At 41.3% G+C, this 25,198-nt stretch overlaps 2 protein-coding genes across 14 annotated transcripts in view; both read right to left on the bottom strand.

The window, feature by feature from the left end:
• LOC139411371 (bifunctional heparan sulfate N-deacetylase/N-sulfotransferase 2-like) overlaps positions 1-20,522 on the bottom strand; it is a 185,814-nt gene extending 165,292 nt beyond the window's left edge. For both annotated transcript variants that reach the window (XM_071157654.1, XM_071157663.1), the window contains exon 1: positions 20,388-20,522. The gene's annotated coding sequence lies outside the window, so the exon portion shown is untranslated. The remainder of the gene's footprint in view (positions 1-20,387) is intronic.
• A 1,608-nt stretch (positions 20,523-22,130) lies between these two features.
• The window catches only part of LOC139411320 (zinc finger SWIM domain-containing protein 8-like), a 37,578-nt gene continuing 34,510 nt past the window's right edge, over positions 22,131-25,198 (bottom strand). For 9 of the 12 annotated variants that reach the window (XM_071157553.1, XM_071157574.1, XM_071157544.1 and 6 more), the window contains one exon: positions 22,131-23,696. In XM_071157553.1, the coding sequence (XP_071013654.1) occupies positions 23,493-23,696 (204 nt within the window). In that variant the 3' untranslated portion in view covers positions 22,131-23,492. The remainder of the gene's footprint in view (positions 23,697-25,198) is intronic. The other 3 variants (XM_071157582.1, XM_071157626.1, XM_071157643.1) reach the window with 1 other exon arrangement.

Below are 25,198 nucleotides of genomic sequence, written 5' to 3'. Positions count from 1 at the left end.
GACATGTTAGTCTGATCATAACACACCAATTTCAAATGAGGGTTTTGGACATAAAGATGAACTTTATCGAACAAAACACAAATGTATTGTGTAACATGAAATCCTGCAAGTACCATCTGATGAAGATCAAAGGATAGTGATTAATTTAATCGCTATTTCTGATTTTTGTGAGCCCTCTCCTTGGCTGGAAAATGGTTGTATGGATTTCTGTGACTAGGTGCTGACCTAACAATCGTTTGGTGTGCTTTTGCCCTAAAGCCTATTTGAAATTAGACACTGTGGCTGGATTTACAATAAGTTTATCTTTAAAATGGTGTAAAATACTTGTATGTTTGAGGAATTTTTATTATGGGATTTCTGTTTTGAATTTGGCGCCCTGCAATTTCACTGGCTGTTGGCGAGGTGGGACGCTACCATCCAACATATCCCAGAGAAGTTAAACTATCCCCAATTCAATGGAATTGCAACCCTCACAGTGCATTCCTCCATCACATGTGCAGCTGATTCTCAAGATCTTGCACACTAATGAGATGCTATTGAGCCCACACTATTACTCTGTCTGAACCAAGGACTGCATGCTCTCTGGTAAGTTTTGATAACAATACAGGCTGGGGTGAATATTTTACATGACATACATGATTTTTCGTTAACTAGTAAATAGTAGCCTACAGCAAAGTGTGTTTAAATCATTTCTAACTTGTTAACAATTTCTGCTAATTCATTTTTGCTACCATCTGGGTTTTAGCTTGCGTGAGCCTGCTAAAACATTTATCTTACAAAAGGAGTTGTTTTATCTAACTGCTTAACTATATCTGTACATGGAATTGTGTTTTTTTTTTACTAATTTCTTTCTAATCGTTACAAGAAAATGCTTGATGTGATGATATGTGGAGACATTTCACCACAACTAATGTTGAAGGAAACCCTGTGTACATTTGCAAATACTGTGCAAAATGTGCAGAATGCCAAGCACATAAAGTTCTCTCAGAGCTCACAGCAAGCAACCTCTGACAAAAGTCCCTCTACTTCTATTAGAAGTGAAAATGATGAATCAAATACCTTATCGATAGCAACAGCTTATGGTCCTCCTGGAATCAGAAGCTTTTTTGACTCAATGGAGGAACGTAGTCAGGGAAATGCTGATGAATGTCTTGCTCGAGCTGTGTATACAACTGGTTCATATCTGATGCTCACAGGCAATGTGTATTGGAAGAGATTCCTCAATGTTCTTCACCCAGCATACACCCCTCCAACCAGACATGCTTTATCTACTCATTTGAATTCATGTGAAGGTCAAGCAAATCATAAAGAAAGCAGACTGTATTGCAATCATCTCTGATGGGTGGTCGAATGTTCGTGGGCAAGGAAATATTGACTACATCATCTACACCCCTCAACCAGTATTCTACAAGATCACAGACACATGGGACTGCAGACACACCGGTCTCTATTGAGGTCGACCGATTAAACGGAATGGCCGATTAATTAGGGCCGATTTCAAGTTTTCATAACAATCGGAAATCTGTATTTTTGGACGCCGATTTACGATAATTTTTTTACATTTTTTTTATACCTTTTATTTAACTAGGCAACTCAGTTAAGAACACATTCTTATTTTCAATTACTGACTAGGAACTGTGGGTTAACTGCCTTGTTCAGGGGCAGAACGACAGATTTTCACCTTGTCAGCTCAGGGGTTTCAATCTTGCAACCGCAGTTAACTAGTCCAACGCTCTAACCATAGCACTCCACGAGTAGCCTGCCTGTTGCGTGAATGCAGTAGAAGCCAAGGTAAATTGCTAGCTAGCATTAAACTTATCTTATAAAAAAACAATCAATCATAATCACTAGATATAACTACTAATCCAGTTTAGCAGGCGATATTAACCAGATGAAATTGTGTCGTTTCTCTTGCGTTCATTGCACACAGAGTCAGGGTATATGCAACAGTTTGTGCTGCCTGGCTCATTGCGAACTAATTTGCCAGAATTTTACGTAATTATGACATAACATTGAAGGTTGTACAATGTAACAGGAATATTTAGACTTAGGGATGCCACCCGTTAGATAAAATACCGAACAGTTCCGTATTTCACCGAAATAATAAACGTTTTGTTTTCGAAATGATAGTTTCCGGATTCGATCATATTAATGACCAAAGGCTTGTATTTCTGTGTGTTATTATGTTATAATTAAGTCTGATTTGATAGAGCAGTCTGACTGAGCAGTAGTAGGCCCGTAATCATTCATTCAAACAGCACTTTCGTGTGTTTTGCCAGCAGCTCTTCACAAGCACAACGCTGTTTATGACTTCAAGCCTATCAGCCTAATGGCTGGTGTAACCAATGTGAAATGGCTAGCTAGTTAGCTGGGTGTGCGCTAATACTGTTTCAAACGTCACTCGCTTTTAGATTTGGAGAAGTTATTCGCCTTTTGTGGAGCGATGGGTAACGATGCTTCGAGTGTGGCTGTTGTCGATGTGTTCCTGGTTCGAGCCCAGGTAGGGGCGAAGAGGGGGACGGAAGCTATACTGTTACACTGGCAATACTATAGTGCCTATAAGAACATCAAATAGTCAAAGATCAATGAAATACAAATGGTGGAGAGAGAAATAGTCCTATAAATACTATATTAACTACAACCTAAAACCTCTTACCTTGGAATATTGAGGTCTCATGTTAAAAGGAACCACCAGCTTTCATATGTTCTCATGTTCTGAGCAAGGAACTTAAACGTTAGCTTTTTTTACATGGCACATATTACTTTCTTCTCCAACACTTTGTTTTTGCATTATTTAAACCAAATTGAACATGTTTCATTATTTATTTGAGGCTAAATTGATTTTATTGATGTTTTATATTAAGTTAAAATAAGTGTTAATTCAGTATTGTTGTAATTGTCATTATTACAAATCTAAAATATATATATTATTATTATTACAAAATGTATTTTTTTAATATATTTTTTTAAAATCGGCCGATTAATAGGTCCTCCAATAATCGGTATCGGCGTTGAAAAATCATAATCAGTTGACCTCTAGTCTCTACATTGCAGATGAGCTGATGGCAGTCGTCAATGACCTTGGACAACAGAAGGTATTTGCACTGGTGACAGACAATGCTGCGAACATAAAGGCTGCTTGGTCTAAAGAGGAGGAGGAGTCCTACCCTCACATCACAACCATTAGATGTGTAGCTCATGCATTGAATCTGCTCCTCAAGGACATCATGGCACTGAAAACAATGGATACACTCTACAAGAGAGCCAAGGAAATGTCTAGGTAAGTGAAGGGTCATCAAGTTATAGTAGCAATCTACCTCACCAAGCAAAGTGAGAAGAATAAGAGCCCCGCATTGAAGCTGCCCAGCAACACCCGTTGGGGTGGTGTTGACATCATGTTTGACAGTCTTCTTGGTCTCCAAGAAATGACCATATCACAGTCTGCCGATATGGACAGCCCCATCAAGAGGATCCTCCTGGATTACGTATTTTGGGAGAGTGGTAAGCAGCCTGAAACCTATAGCAGTAGCCATTGCATGGATTGAGACAATGTCATCCTGTCTGATGTTCAGACTGCTTGCAGATGTAAGAGAAGAAATCCGTACTGTCCTGCCTACTTCACTGTTGCTCCAAACAGAGGAAACTGCAGATCTGAAATACATCAAAAAGCGTGAAGCGTGACTTCTGCCTGAAGCCCATACATGCCGCAGCGTACATGTTGGACCCCAAGTATGCTGGCAAGAGCATCCTGTATGGTGCAGAGATCAACAAGGCCTACGGTGTCATTACTGTCTCGCCACCTTGGCCTGGATGAGGGCAAGGTTCTTGGCAATCTGGCAAAGTACACTTCCAAGCAAGGGCTTTGGGATGGAGATGCAATATGGAAGTGATGCCAACATATCTCATCAGCCACCTGGTGGAAGGGACTTTGTGGATCTGAGGCTCTTTCCCCTGTTGCCTCCATCCTCCAAATCCCACCAACATCAGCCGCCACTGAGCACAGCTGGTCCTTGTTTGGGAACACACACACACACACACAACAGGCTGACCAATACAAGGGTTGAAAAATTGGTGGCCATCCGGGAAAATCTGAGGCTTTTTGAGCCTGACAAGTGAAGATGAGGCCTCAGAGTTTTATCAATTGCAATTTGAATGCACAGAGATACTGTGATGAGATCCTGAGTCATGCAATTAAATCAGCCGCCATCACCTCATGTTTCAGCATATTAATACATGATCCCATGTCGCAAGGATCTGTACACAATTCCTGGAAGCTGAAAATGTCCATTTTTCCATGGCCTGCATACTCACCAGATATGTCACCCATTGAGCATGTTCCAGTTTCCGACAATATCCAGCAACTTCGCACAGCCATTGAAGAGGAGTGGGACAACATTCCACAATCAACATCCTGATCAACTATGTGGATGAGATGGAGATGTGGAACGCTGCATGAGACAAATGGTGGTCACATCAGATCACACTGGTTCTGATCCAATCCCCTACCTTAAGGTATCTGTGACCAGCAGATGCATCTCTGTATTCCCAGTCATGTGGTATCCATAGACGAGGGCCTAATTTATATATTTCTATTGACTGATTTCCTTCTATGAACTAACTCATTAAAATCTTTTAAATTGCTGCATGCTGCGTATATATTTTTGTTCAGTGTAGAATCAAAAAGCGCCCAATGTGAAAATCATTACTTGAAAGCCATGTCGTCAGCTCTTTTAAGCAGCAGCTCAGGGCGAGCGAATCTCATTCCCTCCGATTGAGTTTCCCTGTCAGGAGGGAAGGGCTGGGAGTGCATTGTTTTCATTAATCTGTATGCAGGTACAGAAGTCCAGCGGTGGAAAATTCAAGAGGGGACATCCAGCCACAGTTGGCAACCGTGCTAACTGAAGTGAGAACCAAGTAGCTGGCAACCGTGCTGACTGAAGTGAGAACCAAGTAGCTGGCAACCGTGCTGACTGAAGTGAGAACCAAGTAGCTGGCAACCGTGCTGACTGAAGTGAGAACCAAGTAGCTGGCAACCGTGCTGACTGAAGTGAGAAACAAGTAGCTGGCAACCGTGCTGACTGAAGTGAGAACCACGTAGCTGGCAACCGTGCTGACTGAAGTGAGAACCACGTAGCTGGCAACCGTGCTAACTGAAGTGAGAACCACGTAGCTGGCAACCGTGCTGACTGAAGTGAGAACCACGTAGCTGGCAACCGTGCTGACTGAAGTGAGAACCAAGTAGCTGGCAACCGTGCTAACTGAAGTGAGAACCAAGTAGCTGGCAACCGTGCTAACTGAAGTGAGAACCAAGTAGCTGGCGGGAGTAAAAACAAGGCGATTCCAAGCCAGTGGGAGCGGAAAATACTTTTGGTATATCAGATTGTTCTGGTAACTCTCACATAGAAACTACATTGAGAGGAAGGATGTTCGACATGCTTTTTTTCATTTGTATCACAAACGTTTGAGAAAATCATTTTGAAAGTGGCAATTTTAGGACCTATACAAGACCTTATGATCTGTACACAACAACATCTTGCAGTCATTATACTAGGACTGGACAATTACCTTATAACCAACAGTTACGGATGAAGACCTTCATGAAAATAAAATAACTGTAAAAAAAGAATGTACTGAGGTCGTCAGTCAACCCATTATGCCATCATTAAGCTGAATGAGGATGCCTGTTCTCTTCATTCTATTTATATGGCAGCCCATTCAGTCAGGAGCACGGGAGAAAATGAAGCCCCACATTATACTCCCCATTATTTTATTTAACTAGGCAAGTCAGTTAAGAACAAATTCTTATTTACAATGACGACCTACCCCGGCCAAACCCTAAGCCGGACGACGATTGTGCGCTGCCCTATGGGACTCTATGGGACTCCCAGCCTGGAATCGAACCAGCGTCTATAGTGACACCTCAAGCACTGAGATGCAGTGCCTTAGACCGCTGGGCCCAAGTGTGCTCTAGTATATGCAGTATGTCTAGATTCTGAAATACACATTTTCACATTTAAACCAATATAAATTTTAAAAAATACATTAATCTCAAAACGACCCTTTTAAATGTAGCTTATTTATATACTTTTTTTTTTTTTTAATCCAGAGTGGAATCTCTGGCCATTTTAACGATATGATCCATTTCACACATTTTGAGTGTGAGAGTGGTGTTGGCTTGAGGGATGTAGACTGCCATGATAATTACAGATGAGAACTCTAAAAGGACTTACCATGAGGTAATCTATATCAGGTGACCAAAAGCTTGAGATTACATTCACACTTGAAGCAGCACACCAGTTGTTATTTATGGGGGGGGGGGGGGACATGACATCCTATTGTTTTCTCCAAAGCCGCCATCCAATCCTGGCACTGCATGGAGAATCCACTGAGAACTACATGCAGAGACATTATCCTGCCACGTTTCAGTAAGGCATAATATTGCAGCTCTACTCGCCTCTGATAGGACTCTCAAATGAAGCTCAACCATCTCATTCTCGAGTGACTGGACATTTGCCAATAGAACGGAGAGGAGCACCGTTCTGTTTTCTCTTCGCCTCAATTGCACTAGGACTTCACTTTGTCTCCCACGTTTATGCATGCAGCGTTTTGGTAGCCCATGGAACAAAGGAATATGGTCATGTATGAACAATGGAACAGCCGAGTCGTATTTAAAGTTGAAATCAAGGTTAGTAACTGACGATCTGATGTCCAGAGGTGCTTGGCGGTCATATGTGATAATAGTACGACCTTTCTGTACAAAAAAAGCAAGCGAGATTAAGTCACTAAAACAGCAGTTGGGTTGGAACTCCTGGTCCTTGGTGTACAAGAGATGGATTCAAACCACCAAGGAGGCACCATAAAATTCTCTTCAGTATTTTCTTAAATTCAGTTTGGTTTTATTTTCCCAGCTTATGTTTTTTACTCTCAGAGAAACAACGAAAACCGATGTTCTGAGTCCAAGTTGATGCTAAAATAGCAGAAGACCAATTTTGAGGAGTAATTCCCCTTTGAAGAGAAGAATGTGTAGGTCTAGCTATGTTTTCTGTTAGGCCTACTGCTGCAGCACATGCAATGGAGTTTGCAAAACAATGGCCACCCAATTGATAAAAATAATAAATTATACATGTCAGGTAAGCCTACTTAAAATTGAATTGAGAAGTTTTTGGGGAACGTCTGTAGGTCTACCCACAAGACAATTACCATTAGCCTACTAGCGTCGCTAACTGGCTATATATGGAGTGATAGACAATTGGGCGCCAAAGACAGACCAGGGCAATATTGAAATTAATTGGCAGATATTGTGTTGCTTTATAAACCAATAGTGGCTAACCTGGGGTGGAATGTCAACATGGCTATGATTGGATAGTAGCGGGTAGCTTTATGTTCATGACAGCCCCATACACTACCCACCATTGCGACCTGTATGCGCTCGTTGGTTGGCCCTCGCTTCATCCTTGTCACCAAACCCACTGACTACAGGTTATCTACAAGTCTCTGCTAGGTAAAGCCCCGCCTTATCTCAGCTCACTGGTCACCACAGCAGCACCCACTCGTAGCACGCGCTCCAGCAGGTATATCTCACTGGTCACCCCCAAAGCCAATTCCTCCTTTGGTCGACTTTCCTTCCAGTTCTCTGCTGCCAATGACTGGAACAAACTGCAAAAATCTCTGAAGCTGAAGACTCACATCTCCCTCACTAGCTTTAAGCACCAGCTGTCAGAGCAGCTCACAGATCACTGCACCTGTACATAGCCCATCTGTAAACAGCCCATCTATCTACCTACCTCATGCCCATACAGTATTTATTTATTTATTTATCATCTTGCCCCTTTGCACCCCAGTATCTACTTGCACATTCATCTTCTGTACATCTAACGTTCCAGTGTTTAATTGCTATATTGTAATTACTTCGCCACCATGGCCTATTTATTGCCTTAACTCCCTTATCTTACCTCATTTTCACTCACTGTACATAGACTTTTTGTTTTCTTTTGTTCTGCTGTATTATTGACTATGTTTTGTTTATTCCATGTATAACTCTGTTGTTGTATGTGTCGAATTGCTATGCTTTATCTTGGCCAGGTCGCAGTTGCAAATGAGAACTTGTTCTCAACTTGCCTACCTGGTTAAATAAAGGTGAAATAAAAAAATAAAAAGTTAGATGGACTTTCAGAATTGTTTGACGAGCTACTCATAGCTGGACTGCGAGCTTCTGGTAGCTTGCGATCTGTTGGAGACCTTTGGTCTAAAAAGTTGTGATACATTTTTCAAAAAAAAATTGATGCAGTTACATATCACAATATTATTTTGTGACAATATTTTGATATGACTTCAAGTACGGACTTGTAAAAAAAAAAGCTAGTCGGATGTACTTACGCCAAAACGCCGGTATTTTCCTCCTATTGCTTGTTCTCCATCTTTTAAAATAGTGAGCCAACATTTCAGTACTTGTAGATCCCTGATCTAAACTCGTTTTCTCATGCCCTCTCATCTCTCTGCAGCAGACATATAAAATGTGAAATATTTTTAGAACATCAAATTGCAATGAAATCACAGTATCGAATCGCAATATACAGCTCTGGGAAAAATGAAGAGACCACTGCAAAATGATCCTTTTGTCTGGTTTTACTATTTATAGGTATGTGTGTTTAGGTAAAATTACATTTTTTGTTTTATTCTATAAAACTGACAGCATTTCTCCTAAATTCAAAATAAAAATATTGTCATTTAGAGCATTTATTTGCAGAAAATAACAACTGGTCAGAATAACAAAAAATATGCAGTGTTGTCAGACCTCGAATAATGCAAATAAAATAAGTTCATATTCATTTTTAAACAAATGTTTTAACTTACGAAGAGTTCAAAAATCTATATTTGGTGGAATAACCCTGATTTTCAATCACCGCTTTCATGCGTCTTGGCATGCCACCCACTAATCTTTGACATTGATGTTGGGTGACTGTATGCCACTCCTGGTGCAAAATTTCAGGCAGCTCTGTTTTTTTGGAGGACTTGTGACCATCTTCCCCTTGATCACATTCCAGAGGTTTTCAATGGGGTTCAGGTCTGGAGATTGGGCTGGCCATGACAGGGTCTTGATCTGGTGGTCCTCCATCCACACATTGATTGACCTGGCTGTATGCAGCATTGTCCTGCTGGAAAAACCAATCTTCAGAGTTGGGGAACATTGTCAGAGCAGAAGGAAGCAAGTTTTGTTCCAGGACAATCTTTTACGTGGCTTGATTCCTGCATCCTTCACAAAGACAAATCTGCCCGATTCCAGCTTTGCTGAAGCACACCCAGATCATCACCGATCCTCCACCAAATTTCACAGTGGGTGCGTGAGGCTTGTAGGCCTCTCCAGGTGTACATTTGGAGGAGGATCGGTGATCTCTTGAAGGTAGACAGAATTGAGGAGATTATTAGTTTCTCTAATCTGGTACTGCTGCTTCAAAAACTGTTTTTTTAAACTCCCTTTGATCTCTTACAGTTAATTGAATCAACCTTCCAGTTCTTTAACCTAAAGGCAACAGCATCCTATTGCCATGCTCCCCTCCTCCTCAAGCCCTCTCCAACGCTGGTACACTGATTAACTCTGGTCTGCAGAGTGCCTTGCTTTCATTAAAACATGCCTGTTCAGCTCGGCTGCGTGACACAGCTTACAAAGAGCGGAGGAGCGTGAAGCTTGTAATAACTATTTACTCATCAGTAGTAGTTCATCAGAGGGGATGTGTGGGGCGGGGGGAATTACCACCAACAATGTTCTCGAAAAGGTTTTGGGCAGTTGAGCTGTCAAGTGGGAATACTGCTCATTCCATACTATTATCTCAGGCAAATTATGAAACAGCTCAGCCATTTCGGAGGCACGTCACCTCCTATTGGCACATGCACAAAAGACTGGAGTGCAACTCCCTCCCCTCTGGCTCCCGTGCACTGACTGCACAAAGTAACCGCTTGGTGTTTGGCAAGGCGATCACACCTTTGAGAGCTCTACAAGCACTTATATATGGAGGGTTGCCATCCATGGCTGCCACAATCAGAGCGTGAGACAGTGGTTTCTCATCCTGAACCTTGTCACCATTGCTGCCTGTCAACAGGTTTTCCAGGTTAACCTCTCTAGGGTATGTGGGATGCTAGCGTCCCACCTGGCCAACATCCAGTGAGATTGCAGAGCGCCAAATTCAAATACAGAAATGCTCATTATAAAAATTCAGAAAACAAACATATTTTACATAGGTTTAAAGATTAACTTCTTGTTAATCTAACCACGGTGTCAGATTTATAAAATGCTTTTCGGCGAAAGCATACCTAGCCCAGAACATACCTAGCCCAGAACATAGCCCAGTTGACAAATTATTACAAATTAAACAGTAACCAGCCAAGCAGAAGCATTACAAAACTCAGAAAGAGATAAAATTAATTGCTTACCTTTGATGATCTTCATATGGTGGCACTCAGAAGACATTAATTTCCTCAATAAATGTTCCTTTTGTTCGATAAAGTCTCTTTAAATCCAAAAACTGTTTTGTTTGCGCGTTTCCTTCAGTAATCCACAGGCTCCAACGCAGTCAAAACAGGCAGACAAAATCCCAATTGTATCCGTAAAGTTCATAGAAACATGTCAAACGATGTTTATATTCCATCCTCAGGTTGTTTTTAGCCTAAATGATCTATAATATTTCAACCGAACAATAACGTTGTCAATATAAAAGGTAAACAAGAAATGCACTCTCGGGATTGCGCATGAAAAAGCTCTGCGACACAGTAGGGTCCACTCATTCAGACTGGTCTTACTCCCTCATTTCTAAGAATACAAGCCTGAAACAATTTCTGAAGACTGTTGACATCTAGTGGAAGGCATAGGAACTGCAAATTGAGTCCTAAATCAATGGATACTGTAATGGCATTGAATAAAAAAAACTACAAAACCAACACAAAAAAAACTTCCTGAATGGATTTCTTAGGTTTTCGCCTGCCAAATCAGTTCTGTTATACTCAGACACTATTCTAACAGTTTTGGAAACTTTAGAGTGTTCTCTATCGAAATCTACCTATTTGCATATCATATCTTCTGGGCCCAAGTAGCAGGCCGTTTAATTTGGGCATGCTTTTCATCCAAAATTCAGAATGCTGCCCCCTACCCTAGAGAGGTTAAAAGCAACATTATGGCCTATGGATCTCCATCTTCATGGAAATTAATTCACTACAGTATGCGTCAGATTGCAGTATCAAGAGGCAGTTCTCTTTAATTTAGCCTACGGAGAATGTGTCCGTCTCCCCACGTTGTCGATCAAGAAGCTGACTATGATCATTATACAATAATGACAATAAAAGGCCACCAAAATGTGCAGTTTTGTCACAACACAATGCCACAGATGTTTCAAGTTGAGGGAGTGTGCAAATGGCATGCTGACTGCAGGAATGTCCACCAGAGCCGTTGATAGAGAACTGAATGATAGAAATTATCCCAAGCCACCTCCAATGTAATTTTAGAGAATATGACTGTACGCCCAACCGGCCTCACAACCGCAGACCACGTGTAACCACGCCAGCCCAGGACCTGCACATCTGGCTTCTTCACCAGCTGGATCGTCGGAGACCAGCCATCCGGACAGCTGGTGAAACTGTATTAGGGGCGGCAGGTAGCCTAGTGGTTAGAGCGTTGGATCAGTAACAGAAAGGTTGCTAGATCGAAAAAGCCCATCTCTCAGACCGGCCAAAAAAATAAAAGATTAATAATGGGAAAAAGAACAGACACAGAGGAACTCTGCCTAGAAGGCCAGCATCCTAGTCGCCCTATGCCTATAGGTTACGCTTAGAGTAATTTGGCCACTTTAGTTGTGAAACAAACCCTATCAAAACATATAGGCCTATGGGCTAGGCTTCATGATGCATGCAAGACTATGATTTGAAAAAATCTATTTAAAAATTGCATGTGCCATTTCTTGCCCAATTGGACACGCTGGGCATCATTCACAGGTGATTTTCTCACCCATCAGACTATTCTTAATTTAAATTTGTCTTCTTTACATTGCCTAAATAACCTGTGAAATTAGTTTTGATTTAGAATGGGCCACTGTCGGAATGGGGGGGGGGGGGGGGGGGGGGGGGGGGGTGACGACGACATCATCCGCATGCACTTGAATTGCGAATGGAGGACCCGTTTCATGCCAACCAGGTAGACTACTCCGATTACGTCCCTTTACAGTGTGCATAATATCAGGAAAGCTTCAGGGAACACATTTAATTCCATCCATCAACCACCCTTGAGAAGCTGGCTCTTGCTTCACAACAGGTGATACTATTCCACTCAAACTCAATGCGCTCTCATGAAATGTTTGATTTGTAATTGCATTTGCATTGATGTCAGAGTGATTAAGGGGGACAATGGCGTGCTGAGTACCAGCCCATTAGCGATGGCTGTTACTAAGTTTGGCAGGCTACTAATGACCATCAGCAGCATCAGAGCGCAGTTTTGAAGAAGCGTCAAAACCATGACTGAACGGTTACATGAAATCTGACAGCCCTACTCATACATTCTTCCCCTGCCTTGACTGTGCGAAACCATTGTGATGAGCTAAGGCCAAGCATACCGTTACGCAACGCCCTACTCCAAAGTAAGTAGGTACCTTTGGGCAGATGAGACCTTTAAAGTTTTAGTCGTGATCGTGTAGGTCACTCTTCTCATTTCAGCCCAGGTTAATAACCTGACCGGCTCATGAATACCATCTGATCGCTATCTGTAAATGCCACAAGGCTGTCCATGTATACTTAAAATGTCCGTTTTATTATGGAAGCAAATAAATAATATTAACATGCTGTAAAAGGCACTAACAATATAACCGTGCATCCAGCCTAGTAGTGCTGGAGCAGAAAAACAGGCATCATGGCTCTAGGACCAGGAGCATTACTGTACACTGAACATGTACTGTTAGGAATGTGTATCTTTCAAAATGATTAGATCCCGTTTGATATGGTTCTTTTGGTCCAATACGGATTCAAATGTTTTGGGGGACTAAACTTACCGATACATCTGCAGAGAGTATACTGTTTTACAGCGGGCAAAAATTTAAGTGTCATTTTTCCATACTGAATACTCGGAAATTGCCATCCAAAAGAGTAATTGTCCAATAACTATGCTTCAAATGATTGCATACATTGTTACAATAATGGCAGCATGAGAATGGCTGCAAGTGTTCAGAAACATGAGATTCCATTTTTTCAATCTATTTATTGAATATTGGTTGAGTTATCGGCCGATATGGGCTCCGGTACGATGTAGTTTTAAATGATTTGGTGCAATTCGGTTTAATTAGAGAACGAATTGATGCGATTCAGTGCAATACAATGCACTAGCCTAACATTTCTTGCATAAACACATTCATTTTCCATTCTAAACTCAAATCTGCTGCTGATTGAGTTCATGAAATAGCCCTCTGAGCTGGAGCTGTATATTGGTGTGTGTAAAATGATTTACGTACTATAATGAACAAAAATAAACATTTTTACTTACAGTTCATATCAGGAAATCATTCTATTGAAAAATGTATTAGGCCCAAATCTATGGATTTCACATGACTCGGCAAGGGTGCAGCCATGTGTAGCCCTGGGAGGTGCAGCCCACCCAATCAGAATGAGTTTTTCCTCTCAAAAAGGACTTTATTAGACAGAAAAACTCTTCAGTTTTGTCAGCTGTCTGGGTGGCTGGTCTCCGATGATCCCGCAGGTGAAGAAGCCGGATGTGGAGGTCCTGTTCTGGCGTGGTTACACGTGGTCTGCGGTTGACATTTGTATTTGTAATGGTCAGGTCAGCAGCTACTCTTCCTGGGGTCCATCAAAATGAAGGCAGTTATGCAGTTTAAAAACATTACAATACATTCATAACAGATTTCACAGCATATTATGTGTGCGCCCTCAGCCCTCTACTACCACATATCTATAACACAAAATCCATGTGTACGTGTGTATAGTGGGTATGTTACCATTGTGTTGTGTGACAAAACTGCACATTTTAGAGTGGCCTTTCGTCCCCAGCACAAGATGCACCTGTGTAATGTGTGTTGTTTAAATCAGCTTCTTGATATGCCACACCCGTCAGGTGGATGGATTGGCAAATGAGAGAGGCTCACTAACAGGGGTGTAAACAAATTTGTGCACAAATTGAGAGAAATAAGCTTTTTGTGTATGGTGTTGGGTTTATATATTTTTTCAGCACGTAGGCACCTGAGCCATAAGAGAGACTAGGTATATACCACTCCTATCAGATATTTTTTTTTTGATGGGGGGGGGGTGACAATGTAGCCTATTTTCTGTTGGGGCAAAGCTCCAAGGGAATGAGCTTGCAAGTTAGGCATTTCACTGCACTTGTGCATGTGACAAAACTTGAATGTAATTAGTCACACCCACTCTTATCCTACATGCTGCTCAGAGGAAGTTAAAGCTGAGAAAACACCTGGGCCGCCCGCCATTCTTAAAAACGCAAACCAAGGACAAAACAATGGGGATTCAAAAACACACTAATGGGCAGTCACGCTATTAACGACTTTCTGAAAGTGTATGAGAGGGAGTCGCAATTGAACTGATGGTAAGTCATGCAAGAACACTCAATGCCTTCATGGGTCTTTCCGAGCAGGAGTCCTATTTTACTACTGGAGGAATACAGAGGTCCCCAAGACTCTGAGGCACTGCCGAGGTAACATGTCCATAAAAACAACCTGCTACTTGTGTGTTTTAATAAACACCTCGACGACAGCCTAAAGGAACATCATATAAAATCTCCTGGTCCCTCCTTCTCAACCACACTTCAATGACTGGGAGACAGGAATGTGGGATACAGGCCTAGCACATTATAACATAACCTATTTGGAACTAACAGACTCTAAAAAGCTCTCAAAAACACAAAGTCTCACTTTCAACCACAATTCATACATTTGCAAGGAGAGAAATGATATGTTAAAGAAATTCCAGCCAGTGTGTATCAGATGCAGCTAATTAAGGCCCCACAGTGGAGAGATCCTCCCCCTACCGCGCTCTGACTGCAGCCCAAAGCCCTCTTGGTAGCCCTGATATTTAAACACTGCAGCATCATTCATTCAACCTATTAACCCTGGCTGCTGTGTGATCCCTGCAGCATATTCATCTCAGTGTATATTATTAATAAACAGAAGCTGTTAAGGTAAGCACATATTGATCCTGGCTGTGATTAAGATAGAGGAGGGGGTCAGGGACTGTTCAATCTTGCCTTCTAATGCGGTGACTTCACCGGGCACCTCCTCCCTGCCCACCCGGGTTTCTCTGATCGGCCATGTTTGAAAAGTGTTTGTTCCCTGACCTGATAAATGTCACAGGGCTGACAGGAGGATGTCTGGAAAAGGACTCTGGTTTTCCGCCCTGACACACACACCATTCTCATTGCACTTCCTCAGTGAGCGGTCAGCGAAATCAAGATGTGCAGCTACTCACTTGACCACCCTTAAAATCAAAGTAATCTAAACTGGGCATGCATCTCTGGCTGACGTCTTCAAGGTCCTTCATGCCACAAACAAGCTCTAAGCTAAAGAAATAATATCCCTATGACCTAGAAAATACCAACTTTCATTGAGTTTCCAAAACACACAATGGGGATACTCTTCATTGCACTGCCTGATTCTGAACTACAAAGTTATACAAGTTATATATAGTATGGACCCATTGAACAACCATCTGACCCTCTGAAAATGAGCAAGTAAGGACAGTCAATTTAGGAAGCAAAATGAAATTCCAATTCCAATACCAATTCCAATGTTCATAATTTAAAAGCAATTGGAATGGAATTGACCCCAACCCTGGTGACTAATTCTAGTTGTTTCAAGAGAGAAGACTTGTGAAAAGAAATGTCTGCCCAAATCTAAGCCGGACATTGAGCGCAGCCTCAAGCAGACAAACCATTAGGATTTCCTCCCTCTGAGTTGCTGCGATTGCGTTTAGGAATTCAACCCCTGCCAACATCATTCTCCCATTTTCCAGGGAAGGAACAGGATTTGATTCAGTGTCCTGAGATCTGCACAAAATCCTGTGTCTCAGAATCTGAACCTTTCAGTTCCTAAATGTTAATGCAACCCTGCATCAATCTCAAGGCCCAATTTCCAAGTAGGCTGGTATAAATGTTATTAATGTACTTTATTCCATCGTAACCACCACAAATCATGAAGTCAGCAGAGAACCTCACAGGGTTGAATGAGGCAATTAAATGCCAGCTCCACATCATTTCTTGTGGCTTATGCCTTTACTCTAGGGACCAATTGCCGAATGACAAAGTATAAATATAAAATTCCAGCAAGAAGCATAAACATCAGGTGCACTTCACTTGTTGGACTAAAACTCCAGCAGAAGAAGAAATGTCTGCGCTCAAACTTATTTATATGAAACTATTTAAATTAGGCAGCAAATAGAATACAATCTAAATCAGGGATGGGCAACTGGAGACCCGTGGCCACCCTTTTGAAGGTCCTCGGATAAGCCCACTCTATAGTGAGTCAATTAGCTCATGTCCGCTCATTTTTTTTAGATTACTAAATTAACTGTCCGCTAAACTATCTAAACTTGTTATCATGGTCAAATTACCGGCCGGAGAACCCCCAATGATTGTGTTAGTCTCCATCAGATATATTCAAACCTGCAAACATTCCTCTCCACGGAAAAATCTGTAGAATTGCAGAAACATGCTTTAAAACTGCCACATTCTCTCTACACCCAATGGCAGAATGTGTATAATCGCACACAATTAACAAAAATAATAAGTAAGGGCAGCCTCTCATGATCCGTTCAGAATTATTTTCAAGTGGTCCCCACCCCCATCAAAGTCGCCCATCCCTGATCTAAATGCTTGCTGATTCCAGAAAAGCAACCATAATATTCTATAAAATGGGTCAAAAATGCTAGGTAAAATGACAAAAACAAAACTAGTTTTGCACAGTCCATTTGAAACTTGTGCTGTGTGAGATGGGGTTTGTCCAGTGCCACATTAAAAAGGGAAAGCTAGACCTGTTCCACTTTCAAAGGCCTAGTTTAACACCCTTCATGCAGAAACCCAGATCCACCTCCAGGTCTTAGTCTTAATTATAAAGTGGTTCTTAGTAGGGTTGGGCAATATTTGGGGAGACCCCTTCTATGATATGCTACTCCAAATATCACCATATCCAATATAATCATTTTGAGCTGTTAATGTCTAGATAATTCCAGACTGCAATGATTTGTAAAGATCAAATAAGAGTATGATCTTGCACATCATGACAGATCAATGTCAAATATTATGATATGTTCGATTGAATCATACATCGGCCCAGCCCTGGTTCTCAGACATCAGTGATGTGATCAGAGGACAGAATTTGGCTTGATCCCACAGCTCAACACTAATTGGGCGTTCCACTCAAGAATAAAATGAAACAAGTTGAAGCGGCTCATGAAACAAGGACTCAGCTTATTGTACCAGTCTTTCAAAATACAGCTTTTAAAAATACTTCATTTGAGGAGCAAAATGTAGATGCGTGTGATAGTGAATGTAGGCTACTTTTTCATTGTGAAAGTGCACATTGGGAAAAGATATTCATTCACTAGCATTTTGGGATGTTACTGGTGAAATGTTAATCGGTTAGCCACTGAAAATATACTTTACAAAAATAAGGGCAATATGTCAAATGTTGGTCCCAAGTTAAATTTTCCATATGCACAAAGAGCCCTTATACTTTGTGCACACTTTTGTATTATATCCCTGTTAATGAGGATTTCTCCTTTGCCAGGAAAATCCATGCACCTGACAGGTGTGGCATATCAAGAAGCTGATTAAACCGCATGATCATTACACAGGTACACCTTGTGCTGGGGACAAAAGGCCACTAAAATTTGCAGTTTTGTCACAACACAATGCCACCAGTTGAGGGAGCATGCAATTGACATGCTGACTGCAGGAATGTCCACCAGACATTCATTTCTAACGTTAATTTCTCTACCATAAGCCACCAACAATGTTTTAGAGAATTTGGCCTTACAACCACGTGTAACCATACCAGCCCAGGACCTCCACATCCGGTTTCTTCACCTGCAGGATCGTCTGAGACCAGCCACCCGGACAGCTAATGAAACTGAGAAGTATTTGTCTGTAATAAAGCCATTGTGTGTGGAAAAACATTCTGATTGGCTAGGCCTGGCTCCCCAGTGGGTGGGCCTATGGCTGCGGCCCCTGCCCAGTCATGTGAAATCCATAGATTTGGGTATATTTTATTTCCTTATGAACTGTAACTCAGTTAAAAAAATAAAAATGTAACAAAATCTGAGCTATTTTTATTTCCCAATCTCAACTCGTAAAGCGCGCCTCCCATTCGGATGTATAGGCCTACCGTTGACTATCAACACATCACCCACAACTTTGCAATGTGAGCTTGAAGCAGTACAATTGTTTGAAACCTGAATGTTTTACTTTACTTCAAATAATGAGGCATGTTTTACCTGGCTTCAAAGTAGCTATGCGAAAAACCACCCCAAGAAACGTGAAGGCAATTATTCTAACAAAGACTTAGTCATGCCATTAACCAGCATTTATCTCCTGTTCTATTGGTTTCCATATAAACTTTCGTTGTCGAGAAGCCAAAGGGACAATCCTAGTCATATTAGCAAACCCATCAGAGGGGGAATCTAATAGCAACTACTTTCTAAATCTCTCGCAAATAGAACTGCTCAGCTTAGAACTGTTTTCAATTAATTGCATTTGGGCAAATGTTTGAAAATTACGTTTTATTAGTTGCTTCATTACAGGAGTTGTATGTTCAATAATGGTCTATAGTCTTTTTACTAAGATAATAGGCTCGCTATTGTTGCATGTTTCCATTAAGCTGTTAATTAATAATGTCCGGTCCTTTTATGCATGCATGGTATCAGAGAGGATGAGGCGAAGCGAGAGGTTTCCGTCTCGCCAAAATCAGTCCAAAACGTATACGGACTTATTTTGGGCCTACACTTGTCGCCTGCCTTCACGCCTTGGGACGACTCCCATTGTTAAGGTGGAAACATAAGCGTCTCTTCATTATATACAGATATCTGATAGTACTTTGTTGGTCACGTCATTTCACTGTTTGGATGTTGTTGTTTTTTTACCGTTTGTTGACCGCTTAATGAGGGTCAGTTAGTCGGCAGCAATTGATCGAAATGTTAACCCCTACTAGCATTACATGACTTTTCAGGACATATTTCAAGCAATGGTTTCGAGCCTATCAAGTTAACACTGCTTATCAGAGCAAACATAATTTAACACCAGGGTTACTGTGGCTCCTTCTGCCACGGTGTCCACATCTAAACCAATCAATGGCGGCCACTTCAATCTACTAACTTTCATTCAATAACCAAAGATCGTGTGGTTCCTTGTGCAATTAATAATTTGCCCCTGTCCTGGCAAAACCTCTTCCTCCGCCTCCACAATGTTACCAGAGTCAAAATATCTGGAATACCGTGCAATGATTTGGCTAGTTGAGTGTTAACATGGTAAACCAAACCTTTCCATATTATCTAATACCTAAGGAGCCATTTTATTCTGGTTTATTAATGTCAAATGTTACCCACAGAAGGTAACCAACACTGAACTGGGAAATCAGATTAACCAAAACAGCAAACTGACGTAGGAACACTAAACAAGAAATTCATTGCCTTTGGTCAGTGCCTGAAACACCAGGTCAGGAGACATGTACTGTACGCATTAGTTAATAACACTATAAGAAACATCTGATGATGCATAACGTTAAGCTAACAGTGCAAAGGTCATGACAAGTTAACGTTTGTTAACGCGTCAGAACAATGAGCCAGATCTCGCGCCAGATAAACAAAAAAACGCGTCAATGTAAAACAAACAAAAAACACCTTTCATATGTATTTAAGAGATTACAGAATTGGATACAAAAACAATGTCATGCATTCGTCAAACTATAGTTAACTACTGTTACATTACATAACAATGATAGCTACTAATGTTAGCTAGATTACTGGTTATGGAAAAACTTTTGCATGCAACACAGTCCGTCATATGATTCACCACTAACTAGCTAGCCGCTTAATATAAGCTAAGCAAAGAATTTCAGCATCTCTTTAGACCGACTAGAACCAACAAACACATGCTGCTGGAATTGAACAAATGGTATGTTTTCTTCATAGTTAAAACGTTACTGACACGAATACATATGTCCACGTCGTTCGCATAAAATTCAAACAAAATCAACAGGAAAATCCTCAATCCCAACTGGCACTGAAATATAGGTAGCTAGCTTGCGAGGTTAGCCTACCGGCTAACTAGTGTTGCAAACATTCAATGGGCTTCAAGTTAGAAGACAGGCAAAATATTCCAAGTTAATGTTTTTTTCACTTACCAATGTACGTCTTTGGAAGACAGCTATCCACATGAAATGCACAATGACAGAAAATATGCAAATGCTTAAGTTTCAAGTCTAGTTGACAGCATCGCTCGTGAATCCGCCATCTTCATTCAGCAATCGATGTATTCTGCCGAAACTCCGGAATGAACCATACATAGCGAGCAGAAGGGAGATTTCGTAACAGTGGACATCCAAACGTTAATCTTGGGAAATGACTCTGATCGCAGGAAAATCATTGAAATGACCCAATTTGAAACATAATTATGTTGGTATTCTTAATGTTAATACGATTATAATGCTTGGTTTTTAACCCCCATAACACATATGTTCGATGATACCTTTCTCCGGACAGAGAACACCCCTGAGCCTCTTTCAGGTTTACCTTTCAGCTTCACAGGTGGGGCTATATATACACAATAAACACAACTATAAACACAACATGTAAAGTGTTGGTTTCATGAGATGAAGTACAAGACACCACAAATTGTGTTCTTTCACATTTGTTTACATCTCTGTCAGTGAGCTTCTTTTTTTTTTTTCACTTTGCCAAGATAATCCATCCACCTGACAGGTGTGGCATATCATGAAGCTGATCAAACAGCATGATCATTATACTGGTACACCTTGTGCTGGGGACAATAAAAGACCACTCTAAAATATGCAGTTTCGTCACATAACACATTGCCACAGATGTCTCAAATTGAGAAAGTGTGCAATTGGCATGCTGACTGCAGGAATGTCAACCAGTGTTGTTGCCAAATGATTGAATGTTAATTTCTCTACCATAAGCCACCTCCATCGTTTTTAGAGAATTTGCCAGTACGTCCAACCGGCCTCACAACCACAGACCAAGTGGAACAATGCTAGCCAAGAACCTCCACATCAGGTTTCTTCACCTGCGGGATCATCTGACCAGTCACTTGGTTGGCTGATAAAACAGGAGTATTTCTGTCTGTAATAAAACCCTTTTGTTGATAGAAAAAACTAATTCTGATTGGCTGGGCCTAGCTCCCAAGTGGGTGGGCCTTTGCCCTCCCAGGCCCACTCATAGCTTCACCCTTACCCAGTCATGTGAAATCCATAGATTAGGGCCTGATTGATTTCCTTCTATGAACTGTAACTCAGTCAAATCTTTGAAATTGTTGCATGTTGCGTTGATATTTGTGTTTAGTATTTGATAAGCTGCACATTATACAATTCTGTAATTAATACGAGACCATGACATACATTTTTCTCCAACGCAGAGTACTGAGCCATGCAACTCCTTTTACTTGAGTCACTAGAGGACAAAAATCTTGATAAAATGCTAACTTTGTTGTATGAGCAGGTAGCAAGTGTAGCAATTGTAAAACATTGCAAATGTGTCTTCCCATGTAAACTGCATTGTCTTATGAACCACCATCATTTGGGAACCATTCCATGAAAGCCACTTTGAACTAAATTTTGGGAATTAAAGATGAACTATAATAGTGTCGAAATGAACTCAGATTAGCCAGACTACTGGAACCCGATCATAAACTACCCTATGGTTCCCTCTCCTGGTCATACTGTGACAGACCAAATAATGAATTTTATGTCATACCTTTTCATTTTGCCAGTCAAATCCATTGGAGTTTGTGGTCAGAGGATTTAAAATAAATAAGTGGACTATTTCTGATTTACATTAATAGGTGGTTCAAGTGTCAATTTTTGTACTCACTTGCACTTTCGACCAACGTAAAATAAAATTACAGCAAATTAGTGTTTTGAATTACCTTTATTAAGTAAACTCTACATGTCAGTATTGCTTTATCCATTTTTTTTTATTATTCTAAATTACAACTTCTTGCAATCAGCAAAATGTTTAATTTATTTATTTTTTTCAATCAAGCTACACTTCGAGGAATACAAAAATATCACAGTACATTTTCTACTAAGTCACTCTTCACCCTATGAGCTCCAGAGCAAGGTTGGAGGTGTGGATTTGGAACACAGGGATCTGGCAACGCCACCTATAAAACATCAATGGACATGAATTCCACAGTAACAGCTAATGGATGTATCCTGGAAACCCAGTCTGCATATAAGCCTTTATGAGCATAGCACTTTTATGATTCTACATGTGCAGGGCATATGTAAATGTCATGTCCACTCATCCTTTATGTGATCCTGATATTTGATTGGATGATTGTACTTGAGATTCTCAGGGGCCGTACACTTACACTCTTGAACCACTACAAAAGGGCCAATGATGAGTTTGGTCCAGCCAGACTCCTGTGTTTCCAGACCCAAAACCTCAAACCGCTAAATTGGAAAAGGTAACCCACACAAAACTCATGTTAACACTCGCTCATTCTCAAAGTCCTCTCTGCATACACGTTATTCTATACAAAATATCAAAAACAAAAGATTAAACAAAACACTAAAAAGAATCCTCACCCGTACTCAGATAATTTTCGTATTACATTTTTTTTCAATTATTTCAACAAACTGTTTTTTGTCTTGCTTTTTTCTTTCGTGTTTAAACACTGTCAGAATACCTAAAATTCAGATCCGTAGTGACTGGTGGAGGCTCACTCCCCCAGGGCAGAGGAATGTTGCAGTATGAATCTGATTTACTCAGTTGTTTCAATAAAAGAACCAACTAACATCAACAACAAAATAAATGACAACTTATACACCCCAAGCAACCATAAAGCATCCTTCGTGACACCTTCTGGTAGGAAAGTTGGGAGTATGAACATGAGTTGGGAATATACGTTACAGGAAGTTACAAAGAGACATGAACCATGATAAATGGGAGCTGCAATTCAGTCACAAACAGATATAGAAAACTACATAAACTGATCTCCATTCAGCTTACCTCAAACTCTGTGTCTCACACACCTATGACATCTAAAAGGAAATGGGGGTTGATTGTGCTGCCTGTGTGCTGTGTAGGGTGTGTACATCAGGGTACACAAGGAGATGGGTGACGTCAGGTGAGCGAGAGGCCAGAAAGGCGAATGGAGAGAGCGTTCGATGCAGGGCTACGGGTCGATGGAAAGAGACAGAGATCGACAGGGCTGTGGGTTTGTGGGGTGGGAGCGTCGTTCCTCTCCCACTCCACTGCCCTCATAGTCATGGGGAGAAGGTGGCCATCTCCAGAGAGATGCGCTGCCACAGCTCCTTGGTCTGCTTGCCCCTCTTCAGGTTCTGCAGCACGTCGTTGAACTGCATCATGCCCACAGGTGTCAGGCAGAAAGCCCCACGGGCGCTGCGGATGATGTTGACAAAGTCGTCGTAGTCGGCCGGGGTCAGGTGGATCAGCCGGTGGTGGATGTACTGCAGTGGGAATGGAGAGGGGGACAGAGGATCAGATGGACTGTAAGTCAAACAGGGCACCAAAGGGTAATCTACTTTACTACTTATGTCAAAGTTAGGCACAGAGATAGGGCACCCAGGGGTCAAAGGGGCATCAAGGGATCATCTCTTTACTCAAATCCAAAACCAAACCCTACCCACAATGAACAGAGAAAATTGGTCTGATACAAGGATGGTAATAGCTCCACTTTGTCCTCTGAGAGACTCTGGGGAATCTTCGCCACATTGTGAATATCAATCCATTCAGGTCTACACAAGTATATAGGGGCTAAGGGGGTAGACATGGATTGGTCAACAGTGTTTGGTGGGATACAGTTATCCTTATGTGGTCCACTATCTTAATAGCATACCTTGACACGGACACCTTTAACTAGGTGGTTTAAATTATATTTCTGCTTCTGGACAATGTATTTCATACTAAGACGCGCTAGCAGGCGGAGTTTAAATGGGTTAATTTAATCACATCCCTCCATCTCAGGGTTAGCCCTTTGTTAGGATTTTGATGAAGTGATGAGAATTCAGTCTTTTCACTCCCAGCTTTGAGCAGGTGCTTCATTTTTTACCTCTCAGGACAGATTCTGCATCATAATGAGGTTAAATTGCTAAATTATTAATGGGAAACAGAGAGCGTTTCAGTTTGCTCACAATGGTGCTGTTTAATGAAGTATGACTCTAAAGGGTAGACACTAACCTCTGGTACTGCTGCAATTTCAGGCAGTCATTTCAATATAAGAACCACAAAAGTTACTCTTTTGACCTCATTTACCCGAGTTTAATATGAACAGGATGTGTTCTAAGGGGGAGTGAAGAACTGATTCCAGAGAAAGACATCACAAGACATCCAGCATATGGAATTCATTCCCTTTCAGTGACTGAGGAAATGATTCATTGTCAGTCATGGTACATTTCCTCTTGAGTACAACCCCCAGATACCTCATCTCATTAACTGCCTGATGAGAAAGAGTGAAGAGCCTGTGTCGCGCTGATATTGTCAGCGGACATCAACAAATGTGCCAGCACACACACACACGTGTGTGTGAGATTGTGTGTACAACTGTGTGTAGAAATAACACATCATTCAGATAAGAGAAAGTCAGCTGACACTGGGGCAAATAGGAAGAGGTGTGTGTTACACTTTACAAAGTGAGAATTTGAACGTTCACCTTTAAAGCCAACACAGCGGTTTTATCTAGCCTCGTTTAAAGTAGAAGGACAGTGACTCAAACCACAGCAAGGAAGCAAGGAATTCAGTGTGCACATGCATGTGCATGTGAGCAAGTACATAATCTCCAGGGGGCAACATGCCTTTCAGCTTTGCAACTGTCACAGCCGGTTAGCCGCTTCCCCATCAGAGCAGGCTATCCAGTGGATGCACTCATGAGTCTCCCTTCTCCACGGTGTGTAGCACTCGGACTTCATCAACTATTTATGTAAGCTGTGAGAAACGCTCACTCTCCTTCTCC

Source organism: Oncorhynchus clarkii, chromosome 1, assembly GCF_045791955.1.
Source record: "Oncorhynchus clarkii lewisi isolate Uvic-CL-2024 chromosome 1, UVic_Ocla_1.0, whole genome shotgun sequence".
Taxonomy (NCBI): Eukaryota; Metazoa; Chordata; class Actinopteri; order Salmoniformes; family Salmonidae; genus Oncorhynchus; species Oncorhynchus clarkii.
Note: the sequence above shows the minus strand (reverse complement) of the source record. Positions and strands in the feature narration are given on the sequence as shown.